At 56.6% G+C, this 13,538-nt stretch overlaps 1 protein-coding gene across 2 annotated transcripts in view; it reads right to left on the reverse strand.

Annotated features, from left to right (window-relative positions):
• The window catches only part of LOC143842793 (interleukin-1 receptor accessory protein-like), a 54,629-nt gene that overhangs the window by 2,655 nt on the left and 38,436 nt on the right, over positions 1-13,538 (reverse strand). For both annotated transcript variants that reach the window (XM_077347997.1, XM_077347998.1), the window contains exons 8-10: positions 11,780-11,928; positions 10,393-10,542; positions 8,101-8,244 (exon numbers count right to left, since the gene is read on the reverse strand). In XM_077347997.1, the coding sequence (XP_077204112.1) occupies positions 8,101-8,244; positions 10,393-10,542; positions 11,780-11,928 (443 nt within the window). The remainder of the gene's footprint in view (positions 1-8,100; positions 8,245-10,392; positions 10,543-11,779; positions 11,929-13,538) is intronic.

Raw genomic sequence — 13,538 nt, forward strand, 5'->3', positions numbered from 1 at the left:
TGTTCCCCTGAGGAACCACTCTGACTGTCAGGAACTTCTTCCGGATTCTTAGCTGAAAATTCCCTGGCATTAATTCCAACCATTGGGGCAATGAAAACAGCTGGACCTTAAGACTGCCAGGAAGGGTAGGGGCCTGGAGATAAGCCAGGCAAGGACTCCAGTGGGTCCTGCTAGGGGGTGGCTGGCCAAACTTCTCCCCTTCTCCCTTGGCTAATGGCTGTCTCCTCCTAACTGTACCCTCCCTATCCTTCATTCACCAACATGATTTTTTCCAAGGAAAGAAAATAGCCTATTACACCAGCCTTCCTGGGGTTTGCACAGGCATAGTTGCCCCGGTTATAATTATTAACTTATTTAATAAACACAATTCCCACAATGTTTCTCTGCAGACTTAGATTTAAGATTTAAGACCTTTCTCTTGACATGACCTCGGTCTACACCATAGCCTAAATCAGGGGTAGTCAAACTGCGGCCCTCCAGATGCCCATGGACTACAATTCCCAGGAGCCCCTGCTAGCATTCGCCTGACTCTGCCCCTCGCCTCTCTAGAGCAGGGGTAGCCAACCTGTGGTCCTCCAGATGTTCATGGACTTCAATTCCCAGGAGCCCCTGCCAGCGAAAGCTGGCAGGGGCTCATGGGAATTGTAGTCCATGAACATCTGGAGGACCACCGGTTGACTACCCCTGCTCTAGAGCATGACATTTTAATGCAATTGATTCAAAACCGTTTCGAGCTGCCTTTCTCCCTCGCAGAAGACACAAGGCCTTATGATATAAAAAAGAAATCTTTACATACAATGAAAGTAAAATGGCAACGATAAAAATACATTGAAGGTCTCCACTGAAAAACTGCAAGCAGCATTCCCAATAAATGAAAACTCAGTCAGTCAGAGGCCGTCCTAAACCAACCCCCCCCCCCAAGGTCTCCTGCAGATCAAAGGAGCATCCTGAAATGTTTTTTTTGGGGGGAGGCACAGCTGTTCCTTGGTTTGTTTCCTGATTTGAAGCCACTGGCTCCTGGGGGCCCCGTTCAAGTGAGGGTTGCTGGGAATTAGTCTCAGAAATGTGCCCCCCTCATACCAAGCAATTCACTTCCCCCCCCACCCCCCCATCCCCCAAAGCCTCGCCAAATGCCGATGGATCCCCCTGTGGGAGGGAGGCATGCAGAAGGCGGCTCGTATTTGGGGACTGAGCTTGCTGGATTGAGTGGGTTTGTGCTCTGTTTTTGGAGAGTTGCCGGCGGTAAATCGGGAATGTGACTAATCAATCCAAAAGGCAGCCTCGCTCCGTATGTCCCCGGCCCTCAACTGCACCCCTCTGGCTGCTGTTCTCCAGCCCCCCCCCCCCCGCCTTGGCCTGCTTTTTTGGCTGCCAGCAGGGGGCTGTTCCTTGGCACCTGGGCATGCGTGCCCTTTGGGGGTGCTTGAGGAAGTGCCAGGAGAGCCTGGCACCAGAGGAGCACACAGCCTGGTCCAACATGGCTTCTCTGAAGCTCTTCAAGCTAAAATGAGGATGGGGGGGGGGGGTTGCTGCCAGTCTCCACTTCTCCAGCAGGAGATGGAAAAAGGCCCTGCTGGGTGTCATCGTATTTGCACTTCCCCTTCATTGCGGAGGGTGGAGAGGTGGTGGTGCCGCTGCAGCAAGGGCATCGCAGGTCTACAGCTCCACTTCCCGGCATGCTCCCTGCAGGCGGCTGATGACCTAAGGAACGCCAGGCCCCCCTGAAGGCTGTCTTTGCTCTCCAAGACCGGAGGCGCCTGGGTCACTCCCACCGGGGAAAGGGAACAAGGAGGTGGGCAGGTCAGCCCAGAGGACTCCCAGGGCCCAGCAGTCCTCTGATGAATGTGGCAGAGAGGGCAGGAGGCTGGAGGGGAGGGGCTAGAGGGGCCTGTGGGAGTGCAACAACCAGGAATTGTGCAAAGTTTGAGTCCAGGGGAACCTTTGAGGTCAACAAAGCTTAATTCATGAATGCACACCAAAGCTTGTACCCAGCATTAAACTTGGCTGGTCTTCAAGGTGCCCCTGGACTCAAATGTTGTTCTAGTGCTTTAGACTAATACAGCCACCGCCCTGAATCTCTTCATGATTTGAGCAGGCATAAGAACAGGAGAGAAGCCATGCTGGGTCAGACCAGTGGTCCCTCCAGTCTAACACTCAGGGTCACACGGTCCCCCTCAGGAGGTCCACCTGCAAGCCCAGCACTTTAGAGACCCTCCCCCTGTTGCCCCCCCCCGCCCCCAAGCACAACGAAGACAGAATCTGCTCCAGACATAAGAAGGTAAGGAGAAGCCATGTTAGATTAGGCCCATTGAATCTGTGCCACTCAGTGACCAAAACCCAGGTGCCCTCTCAAGAGGTCCACCAGGAGGACCAGAAGCCCTCCCCCAGGACTGGCCCAAGCAGGGTGGTCCTTCTGTTCCTTGTGGCTAACAGCCACGGATGGCCCTTTGCTCTGCTCTGTCCATCTCATCACCCCTTCAAGCTGTCTATGCTTCCTGTCGCTCTCTGGGGGAAGTGGACCAACCATACACACTTTTCTTGGATGCTTTAGGATGCTTAGGGCTGATCCTGCGTTGAGCAGGGGGTTGGACTAGATGGCCTGTGTGGCCCCTTCCCACTCTATGGTTCTACGTTGTGTCCAAATGAACTCTCTCCTCCAGGCTGGAGACCAGGCAAGACCAGGTCTCCGTTTGCAGCAGATGCTGTTTGTGTGCAGCACTGACTGGATGGTGCCAGTACCGTCACTAACCCGCCTCCACCTCACCTCCCATTTTGCAATTCTTTTTTTTCCCCCCAAAGCATAATTTTCCTTCATTTTTTTTTAGAGTGGAGCAAACTAACCTTCCAATACAGGGCTGAATTCAGGTAGTGACTCAATATTGTTTAAAGTTCTACAGAAGTTAGACAATTCACCTGCCACTGAACCAGTATGCAAATCGCTGCTCAACAGAACTGCCAAAGAGACTTCAAAGGGTTGGGATCGCTTTGCCTGAGAAAAATCCACAGCAGGACTGGCGTAAAGATCTCTTTGTCCACAATAAGGGAGGCTATAACGCAGCAGCAAAACAAGGCATGCAAGAGAACACAGAGAACGTCCTAACCGGGGGGGGGGGGGGGTATTCCATTGCAAAGACACTCTGTACATCTTCTGTGGCCATATGCAGGAGCGGGGGTGGGTGGGTGTTTCACAGCCACAAAGAGCTAAGGAAAAGCCTCCAAGTTAGGCCAGAGGGAGGGAACCTCACAGCCATGGCAGGCACGGATACAGCAGGGCCCGTCCGTCTTCTCGGCTCGTCTAAAATAGCAGCACAGCAGAAGGAGAAGAGCAAAAGCCCCAGGAAGCAGCTCCCGTCTGTTAAGAGACATCTGGGACTAATCCCAGAAGATGAGGCACACTTGGCCACAAACCACCTGTGGCCAGGATCCCTTTTCTCCCGCCCAGCACCGCCCTTTCCTTCCTGGGTCACGGGGTCCAAGGTCACACAGGCGCCCACCCCACCCTCCACCGGGGCACAGCGACCTGGCTGCTGAGGGCCAGGCAGGCCCCTTCCTCTCCTGCCCAAGGGCTCCTTGACAGGCCTCCACCTTTATTGGTGCTGACCATTCCCTGCTCTGGTCCTGAGGGCCCGTCTCAGTCAAAGCAGAGGGGCACGGTGACAAAGCTGAAGCACTCGGCCTCCAGCGGCACCTTTAAGACTACAGAGTTCTGTCCAAGGTGCACACGGAAAAGGAAAACACAGACGCATATTGACTAGTATAGTTCAGTAGACATCGCTTGCAAAGTTCCAGAAGAGGAAACATACAAAGGGGGTTAAAATTACAGATAAACGTATCCAAATGGACAATGAGCCAAGTTTTCAGGTTGCAATAAATGGTCTGAGGAAGAATTCGGTGGAAATGGAAAATGAACACTGCTTGCCTGAACTGAGGAGTCTGCAGCTTTCCATGAAGATATTTCCCAAGGGCAGCCGGGCGGGTCTGCCGGAGAAGAGCAAGACTCGAGAACAATTGCAAGAAAACAGGGAAGGGGTTGGAGCCCCTTCCCCAAGAGGCGGACAGCCGAGGAAGTTTCAGTTGAGAAGAGAAACGACAGGGGGGGGGGGGAGTTGATGGAAGTTTATCACATTAACAAAGATAATTTTTCTCCCTCTCACAACAGGCATTCGGTTCAAGACACATAAAGTGATTCAAAGGTGAAATTCACGGCCAAGGAATGTAGTGATGGATGGCAGAACAGAATGCTTTAAAAGGGGATGAGATTCATGGGGATAAGGGTTTCAAATGACTGCCAGCCACGGTGACTGAGGGGAACCTCCACATTCAGAGGGACTAAACCTCTGGATCCCAGAGCCAGGAGGCAGCATCAGGAAAAGACCTCAACGTCCTGTCATGGGCTGTCCAGAAGGACCGTGTGAGAAGGGAGGCTGGACTAGAAGGACCACTGGTTTGATCCAGCAGGGCTCTTCTGAGGGTCTTCTCAGGGGAAGGCCTCGGCCTCTCTTCCCTGTGGCTGGCCCTGCAGAGGAACTGGCTGGCCCCTGGGTGAGACAGGATGCTGGACTGGAGGGACCCTCCCTGGCCTGACCCAGCAGGGCTCTTCTGAGGGTCTCCTCAGGGGAAGGCCTCGGCCTCTCTGCCCTGTGGCTGGCCCTGCAGAGGACAAGGCTGGCCCCTGGGTGAGACGGGAGGCTGGACTGGAGGGACCCTCCCTGGCCTGACCCAGCAGGGCTCTTCTGAGGGTCTTCTCAGGTGAAGGCCTCGGCCTCTCTGCCCTGTGGCTGGCCCTGCAGAGGAACTGGCTGCCCCCTGGGTGAGACGGGAGGCTGGACTGGAGGGACCCTCCCTGGCCTGACCCAGCAGGGCTCTTCTGAGGGTCTCCTCAGGGGAAGGCCTCGGCCTCTCTGCCCTGTGGCTGGCCCTGCAGAGGACAAGGCTGGCCCCTGGGTGAGACGGGAGGCTGGACTGGAGGGACCCTCCCTGGCCTGACCCAGCAGGGCTCTTCTGAGGGTCTTCTCAGGTGAAGGCCTCGGCCTCTCTGCCCTGTGGCTGGCCCTGCAGAGGAACTGGCTGGCCCCTGGGTGAGAGGGGAGGCTGGACTGGAGGGACCCTCACTGGCCTGACCCAGCAGGGCTCTTCTGAGGGTCTTCTCAGGTGAAGGCCTCGGCCTCTCTGCCCTGTGGCTGGCCCTGCAGAGGAACTGGCTGGCCCCTGGGTGAGACGGGAGGCTGGACTGGAGGGACCCTCACTGGCCTGACCCAGCAGGGCTCTTCTGAGGGTCTTCTCAGGGGAAGGCCTCGGCCCCTCTGCCCTGTGGCTGGCCCTGCAGAGGAACTGGCTGGCCCATGGGTGAGATGGGAGGCTGGACTGGAGGGACCCTCCCTGGTCTGACCCAGCAGGGCTCTTCTGAGGGTCTTCTCAGGGGAAGGCCTCGGCCTCTCTGCCCTGTGGCTGGCCCTGCAGAGAAACTGGCTGGCCCCTGGGTGAGACGGGAGGCTGGACTGGAGGGACCCTCCCTGGTCTGACCCAGCAGGGCTCTTCTGAGGGTCTTCTCAGGGGAAGGCCTGGGCCTCTCTGCCCTGTGGCTGGCCCTGCAGAGGAACTGGCTGGCCCCTGGGTGAGACGGGAGGCTGGACTGGAGGGACCCTCCCTGGTCTGACCCAGCAGGGCTCTTCTGAGGGTCTTCTCAGGGGAAGGCCTCGGCCTCTCTGCCCTGTGGCTGGCCCTGCAGAGGAACTGGCTGGCCCATGGGTGAGATGGGAGGCTGGACTGGAGGGACCCTCCCTGGTCTGACCCAGCAGGGCTCTTCTGAGGTCTTTATCAGGGGAAGGCCTTGACCCCTTTATCCTGTTGGTGGCCTTGCAGAGGAACTGGCTGGCCCCTGGGTGAGAGGGGAGGCTGGACTGGAAGGACCCTCCCTGGCCTGACCCAGCAGGGCTCTTCTGAGGGTCTTCTCAGGGGAAGGCCTCGGCCTCTCTGCCCTGTGGCTGGCCCTGCAGAGGAACTGGCTGGCCCCTGGGTGAGACGGGAGGCTGGACTGGAGGGACCCTCCCTGGCCTGACCCAGCAGGGCTCTTCTGAGGGTCTTCTCAGGGGAAGGCCTCGGCCTCTCTGCCCTGTGGCTGGCCCTCCAGGGGAACTGGCTGGCCCCTGTATGAGGCAGGAGGCTGGACTGGAGGGACCCTCCCTGGCCTGACCCAGCAGGGCTCTTCTGAGGGTCTTCTCAGGGGAAGGCCTCTGCCTCTCTGCCCTGGTCTGACCCAGCAGGGCTCTTCTGAGGATCTTACGTTAAAGACCAACCAGATTTTCAGGGTATGACTTTTTGAGATTCAGTGCTCTGCCGTATCTTACAAAGGGAGCATTAACTCTCGAAAACTAAGAGCCCCAGAATCTTCTTGCTCTGGATTCAAATCCAGTGTTTCTACCCCAGACTAACACATCTAGCCTCTGAAACCATCTTCATGAAAAGTATGCAGACCTCTGCGTGGAATTCAGCTCAGGCAATTAAGATTTGCCATGTTACTTGGAAGATTAGGAGAATCCACAACCGGAGGAAGAAATCCGTGACACCCCCCCCCCCAAGAGCTGTGCCAGAGAGGATGAGAGAAGCTAAATTTGGACTGTCGTGCTAATCGTTCTGGCTCCCTGCACAGGGCCGGAAGACCCGCCAGGCGAGCAGATGCCGGATTTGCCACAATGGCTTCTGGGCAGGGAAAATAAGCGCTCGCAGCATGTACCAAGCCCAAGGCGATCTCAGAATGAGCGCAAAGCCAGGAAGGCAGAAGGATCCAACACCCAAATCTGCCTCCTAGAATCAAAGAGCTGGAAGGGACCTCCAGGGTCGTCTTGTCCAACCCCCGCAGAATTCACAACTACCTGCCCACCCACAGTGGCCTGAATTCACCTCCCTCTCCATCCCTCGTCCTTCCCCATCGAGCAACCTGTGCAATGACAGCATCACAGTGGAAACTGTCACCATGGAGAAAAAGAACAAAGTGAGAGGCCAGTGGCACCTTGAAGACCAACAAAAGCTAATTCTGGGTTTAAGCTTTCATGTGCATGCGATTAAGCTGAATTCTGGCAAGAAGCTTTCATCCACAGGCACATTTCTTCAGGAGGAAGCTGAAACCCAGGATTATCCTTCGTTGGTCTTCAAGATGCTCCGGCCTCAAACTTTGGCCCTCTCTTCATGGTGAGAAGACTCTGCTCACAGCGGACCGAGGGCAGAAAGCCCGGCAGAGGCAAACACTGAGGGCATGCTGGCTCCCTCCACGCCATGTGGCCTGTGATGGTTCCAGGCCACGAGGGGCCCCGGGCAGCACACAAGGGCCCCCGTGGGCCCCCTCTCCCGCCCCTCCCTGACTGTGCCCCCTTCCCCGGTCCACAAGCGCCCCAACTCATTCACTCACAGCTGGCCTTTCTCGGACATCGCTGACCACTGAGTGTAGCCGCTGCTGCGGGCACTGTGAAAGGGCCACTCCTGCACACTGCTCTCATGCGCTCCCCTTGACTCGGGGAAGCTGGGCGCATGGGTGGTATAGCCCTACCAGCATGGACGGGGGGGGGGGCATGAGCACCAGTCACGGCTCTTGGGAAGAAGGGCGGGGCTCTAGCAGAGAGCCCCCAAGACCTCCTTCTCTACCAGAGGGCTTCCAGAGGGGGAGGGAGTTTACAGAAGGGCCCTTTCCTGCATCTCCAGGGGGCCAGGAGGCAGAAGCCCCTCAGCACGGCCATCTCCTCCTCGAGCGAAGAATGGGCCAGCGCAATGGGGCAGAACTCCTTCCCTTGGCCAGGGGCAACAGTGCTGGCACTCCGTCGCCACACGGGCAAGACAGGCAGGTGTGGCTGTGACTCTGGCACGCCATCGGCACCCACCGTGTGCAAGCAGGGGCAAAGGGCCTGCCGCTCCAAGCGGGAGCCCCACCTACAGACGAAGCCCTACAGGGAATCGATAAAGCATCACGGGCCAACTTTCCGGCTCGGCTGCAGCTGCAAGCGGAGGCCAGGCCAGGCCAGAGCACGCGTGCGCGGATGAGTGCGTGCCGAGTCCCGCCGGAGAGAGCAGAAGGCTGCCGCTGCTGCACCACCTGCCCCAGATACTCACTTCCGCCGGGGAGGCTGTCTCTGTCGAAAATGCACAGCTTGTAGCCAAACTCGTTCTCCAGGACGCCGCGCAGCGTCATCAGGACAAACTCTTCCTCCTCGGCGTTCCTCGCGTAGGAGACGTAAATGTCAAACTCCTTCCCATCTGACGGCCCCAGGTGGAGAGAAGCACAACCACAACCATGAGATTTTGGGGGGAAGAGAGAACGCTGAAGTTAGGCAAGGACACTTGGTTCCCCCCACCCCCACCCCCACCCCCACCCCCACCCCCACCCCCACCCCCACCCCCACCCCCTGCTCGCTGGTGGAAGGACAGAGCCTCACGCAGATGGCACATCCCCCTGCCCTCTTTCATCAGTTCAGTAAGGAATTTGGGGACTGCAGGGAGGTGCCCAGGCCTCCAGGCCTCTGTGACCCCCCGGGAAGGCCAGCTCAGCCGGGGCAACCCCATGGCCCTAAACGGAAAACGTCCCCCATCCCAAGAAGCCTTCCGCCACGTGGGAGAGAAAGGGAAGCTGGGGGTGGGAGGTGGGGGGTGGGGGGAGAGATGAATGGCCAGGCTGTGCCTTCTGCACCTTCCAGTTATGCCGAGCCAGAAGGAGAGGCCATTATGTCGGATTCTGCTTTTCCAGCTCCGGTGAAGGTCAAGATTATAGATTATTAACATGCACCGAAGTGTTGCGTTCAACGGAGCTCTCTCTTAAACTGCAGATGTTAGTTTAATGCCAGGCTCTGGGCAGGGGGCCTGCAGGTGGCAGGAGGCGGGGAATCAGCCTCCCTGGAAGGACGATAACCCCAAATGGACAGAACCCAGCAGCCTCAAAAGCCATTTCAGGCTCGGTGTCAGGAAAGGGGCAGGGGGCAGGGGGCCAAGGGTCTGCCTGCGGGGTCTCTTTGCACAGGGCTCCTTCCTAGACCCCCTCCTGTGCCTGGCTGCTTATCTGCACCAAGAATCATAGAATCATAGAATCATAGAATCATAGAGTTGGAAGGGGCCATACAGGCCATCTAGTCCAACCCCCTGCTCAACGCAGGATTAGCCCTAAGCATCCTAAAGCATCCAAGAAAAGTGTGTATCCAACCTTTGCTTGAAGACTGCCAGTGAGGGGGAGCTCACCACCTCCTTAGGCAGCCTATTCCACTGCTGAACTACTCTGACCGTGAAAAACTTTTTCCTGATATCTAGCCTATATCGTTGTCCTTGAAGTTTAAACCCATTACTGCGTGTCCTCTCCTCTGCAGCCAAAGGGAACAGCATCCTGCCCTCCTCCAAGTGACAACCGTTCAAATACTTAAAGAGGGCTATCATGTCCCCTCTCAACCTCCTTTTCTCCAGGCTGAATATTCCCAAGTCCCTCAACCTATCTTCATAGGGCTTGGTCCCTTGGCCCCAGATCATCTTCGTCGCTCTCCTCTGTACCCTTTCAATTTTATCGACGTCCTTCTTGAAGTGAGGCCTCCAGAACTGCACACAGTACTCCAGGTGTGGTCTGACCAGTGCCGTATACAATGGGACTAGGACATCTTGTGATTTTGATGTGAAGACACTTGGAGGGACTTCCTCTGCTAGGGCTTCTAACCCACCCCAACCCGGGGAGACCCCAACAGAAGGGCCAGCCTGACATTTGAGGTGGAGGAAAGAAGAAATGGCACTTTAATACCCAAGGGCTACTAGCCCTGGTGGCTGAGCGGAACCTCCATGTTCGGAGGCAGTGAACCTCTGAATACCAGAGCCAGGGGGCAATCTCCACCTTTGGAGATTTTTAACCAGAGGCTGGAGAGCCATCTGGCAGAGAAGGCTAATTCTGTGAAGGCTCGAGGGGGTGGCAGGTGACAGTGGAGGAGCGAGAGGGTTGGGAGTGTCCTGCACAGTGCAGGGGGTTGGACTAGATGACCCAGGAGGCCCCTTCCAACTCTATTTTTCTATGTCAGGGCAAGGTCTCAGCCTGTTGCTGGCCGTCCAGAGGAGCTGGCTGGCAACTATGTGAGACACAATGTTGGACTAGATGGGCCCTCCTGATGTCCTTACTTGCAGTCCTATTAACTTGTGGTCCTTTATGTATATTTTTTCCAGAATGCCTGTTTCCATTCCTATTGTAAGCAACCTTAAATGCCACAAGGTAGGCCAATAAATGTTTAAAATAGAGCAGCTGGCAATATTTGTGGAGGAAAACATGAATGTCGTTTCCCCTTCCCCTTCCCCCAGCAGCAGAAGAGATTGAACATTTCATACTGTTGCAAAGCCCAGGAGTCCTCTGCAAAGCCCAGGGGGTGGTGGCCCGGATCCCCTTACCGAGAATGGTTTCATCTGTCCCAAAGTGAGCCCGGTAGAAGAGAACCATCTCGAGCCAGTAGATGTGATAGACCACCGTCAGGAGGACGACGAGGAGGACGGTTGCTCCTAGACCGCAAGCCAGCTCCACCGTGTACCTTGGAACAGGAACTGGGACGAAAACCAAGACAGGGATGTTCATGACAGATTGTGGCAGAGCTCAGATCTTCTCCAGTCTGTGTGCAACTGCACGGGACGCTGAAAGGAATATCTTGCTGCAGCTCCCTCAGGCGGGTGCAGAATCAGGGTGCTCAACAATGGAGCCATCCCCTAGAGTAGCCCTGCTGGATCAGAACACTGGTCCGTCTTGTCCAACATCCTCTTGGCATTCTGCCTCTGAACTCAGAGGTCCCTTGCCCATCACACCAGAAGAGCCCTGCTGGGTAAGACCAGTGAAGGTCCATCAAGTCCAGAATCCTGTCTCACCCTCTGCAGGACCAACAACAGGGCAGAGAGACCAAGGCCTTCAAAAAACCCTCAGAAGAGCCCTGCTCTGTCAGACCAGGGAGGGTCCCTCCAGACCAGCCTCCCGTCTCCCCCAGGGGCCAGCCAGTTCCTCTGCAGGGCCAGCCACAGGGCAGAGAGGCCGAGGCCTTCCCCTGAGAAGACCCTCAGAAGAGCCCTGCTGGGTCAGGCCAGGGAGGGTCCCTCCAGTCCAACCTCCCGTCTCACCCAGGGGACAGCCAGTTCCTCTGCAGGGCCAGCCACAGGGCAGAGAGGCCGAGGCCTTCCCCTGAGAAGACCCTCAGAAGAGCCCTGCTGGGTCAGGCCAGGGAGGGTCCCTCCAGCCTCCCGTCTCACCCAGGGGCCAGCCAGTTCCTCTGCAGGGCCAGCCACAGGGCAGAGAGGCCAAGGCCTTCCCCTGAGAAGACCCTCAGAAGAGCCCTGCTGGGTCAGGCCAGGGAGGGTCCACCTAGTCCAGCCTCCCGTCTCACCCAGGGGCCAGCCAGTTCCTCTGCAGGGCCACCAACAGGATAAAGGGGTTGAGGCCTTCCCCTGAGAAGACCCTCAGAAGAGCCCTGCTGGATCAGACCAATGGTCCACCTAGTCCAGCCTCCCGTCTCACCCAGGGGCCATCCAGTTCCTCTGCAGGGCCAGCCACAGGGCAGGGAGGCCAAGGCCTGATAAGGACCTCAGAAGAGCCCTGCTGGATCAGGCCAGGGAGGGTCCACCTAGTCCAGCCTCCCATCTCACACAGTGGCCAAACAGTTCCTCTGGAGAACCAACCACAGGGCAGGGAGGCAGAAGCCCAGTGGTCCTTCGAGTCCAGAGTCCTGCTTCCAGCCCAGCAACTCTTCCTTGCTATTGCTGGCTGTCTCCGGGACAGGGTGCTTGGGGTCCCCCCTACCTTTCAACTTCACGATGGCTTGCCTGTAGTCTTCACCCAGGGAGTTGCGGGCATGGCAGGTGTAGTTACGCTTCAGGTCCTCTTCTGTGGCCTTCGACACCATCAGAATCTTTTGAAGAGTCAAGTTTTCCAGGGAGTCAAGATCCACCCTGAACAGGGTCAAGAACAGAGAAAGGTGTAGGGCCTGTACAGGGAACCTGGGGTCGGAACAGAGCTCTGCACCCCATATTTCCTTTCCTCGGGAGCCACTGAAAAGACCATAGTCCCTCATGTCCATTTGGCCACACGTGCTGGGACGTAGCGACTCATTATTTTGCATCCAAGCCCCTTGGCCACTGCACCCACTGAGATAAAAGCAGCATCCACATGCAGATTTGTCCATGGGAGGCCAGACAGTCAGTTTTTCGCTGTGTGCACACGTGGCCGGAAATGTTAAGTGTCAGCTTGTGTGTGGGCGGGCAGACAGACAGACGGACAGGCAGGCAGGCAGGGGGAAACCTATTCACACCTTGCATATGTAGGGTTAGGGTCTCCATCCACCCGCTGCTGGAAGGCCACCAATGAGGGGGAGCTCACTCTACTGCTGAACTAGGCTCCCGGTGGGGTCTGGCCACTGCCTTATGCAGCGGGATTAGGACATCTTGTGATTTTGATGGAAATGCTCCGGCACGGAGAACTTGGTAGCCTGCCTGGCATCATGACCTTTCTTTTTCGAGCATGCTTTTAAGTGGATAAGATCGGATTAATTTAACATCATTTAAAGTCAATTAACAACTGCATTCAATTTTACATTCCCCCTCCCAGTACTGTTGCCCTGAAGAGGAAGAGAAGGAGGAAGAAGAAGAAGAGGGGGGGAGGAGGAGGAGGAGGAGGAAGAGGAGATGGAGCAGCAGCAGCTGTTTTTTACACTCTGCTTTTCATCACCTGAAGGAGTCCCAAATCAGCTCATAATCGCCCTTCCCCTCCCCTTCCCCTCCTTGTGTGGCAGGTGGGGCTGAGAGAGCCCAGAGAGAGCCGGGGCTGGCCCAAAGGGACTTCACGTTGAGGAGGGCTGGGGGATCAGACACAGCTTTTAAATGCTTACATATATTCACTCTCTACCCCCAGCCCTGGGGCACAGGTGGGTTAATCCAGAGTTCCCCAACCTGTGGGTCTGGATCCAAAAGTGGGTTGTGAAGTCTCTGAAATTTGGGGAACTCTGGATTAACCCACCTCAGCCTCAGGGTTTGGAGTCGAGAGTGAATTATCTTAAACCATTTAGAAGACGTCACAGACCTCTAAAGCAGGGGTAGTCAACCTGTGGTCCTCCAGAGGTTCATGAACTACAATTCCCATGAGCCCCTGCCAGCGTTTGCTGGCAGGGGCTCATGGGAATTGTAGTTCATGAACCTCTGGAGGACCACAGGTTGACTACCCCTGCTCTAAAGGGCTAAGCACTTCTCTCAGCCCCACCTGCCTCACAGGATGCCTGTTGTGGGGAGAGGAAGGGGAGGAGATGGTGAGCTATGCAGAGAAAAGAGGCAGAGTCCCAGAGCACCTTCAAGACTAGCAAAATTTGTGGCAGGGCAGGAGCTTCCAGGAGTCGTGGCTCACATTCCTGCTGCATCCGTCTCTCTGCTCTCTGACCACTGAGGATCCATCACTACCTCCTTCGTCAAGGGGCCGGCTGGGTCCGTGTGGTGCCCCCACAGCCCTGTTCTCCTGGCTGCAGACCGACGGGTCTCCCTATCTGGAGCAAACCCCACCTGAGAAGCCTCTT

The sequence above is a fragment of the Paroedura picta genome, chromosome 8 (genome assembly GCF_049243985.1).
Source record: "Paroedura picta isolate Pp20150507F chromosome 8, Ppicta_v3.0, whole genome shotgun sequence".
In the NCBI taxonomy this organism is placed as follows: Eukaryota; Metazoa; Chordata; class Lepidosauria; order Squamata; family Gekkonidae; genus Paroedura; species Paroedura picta.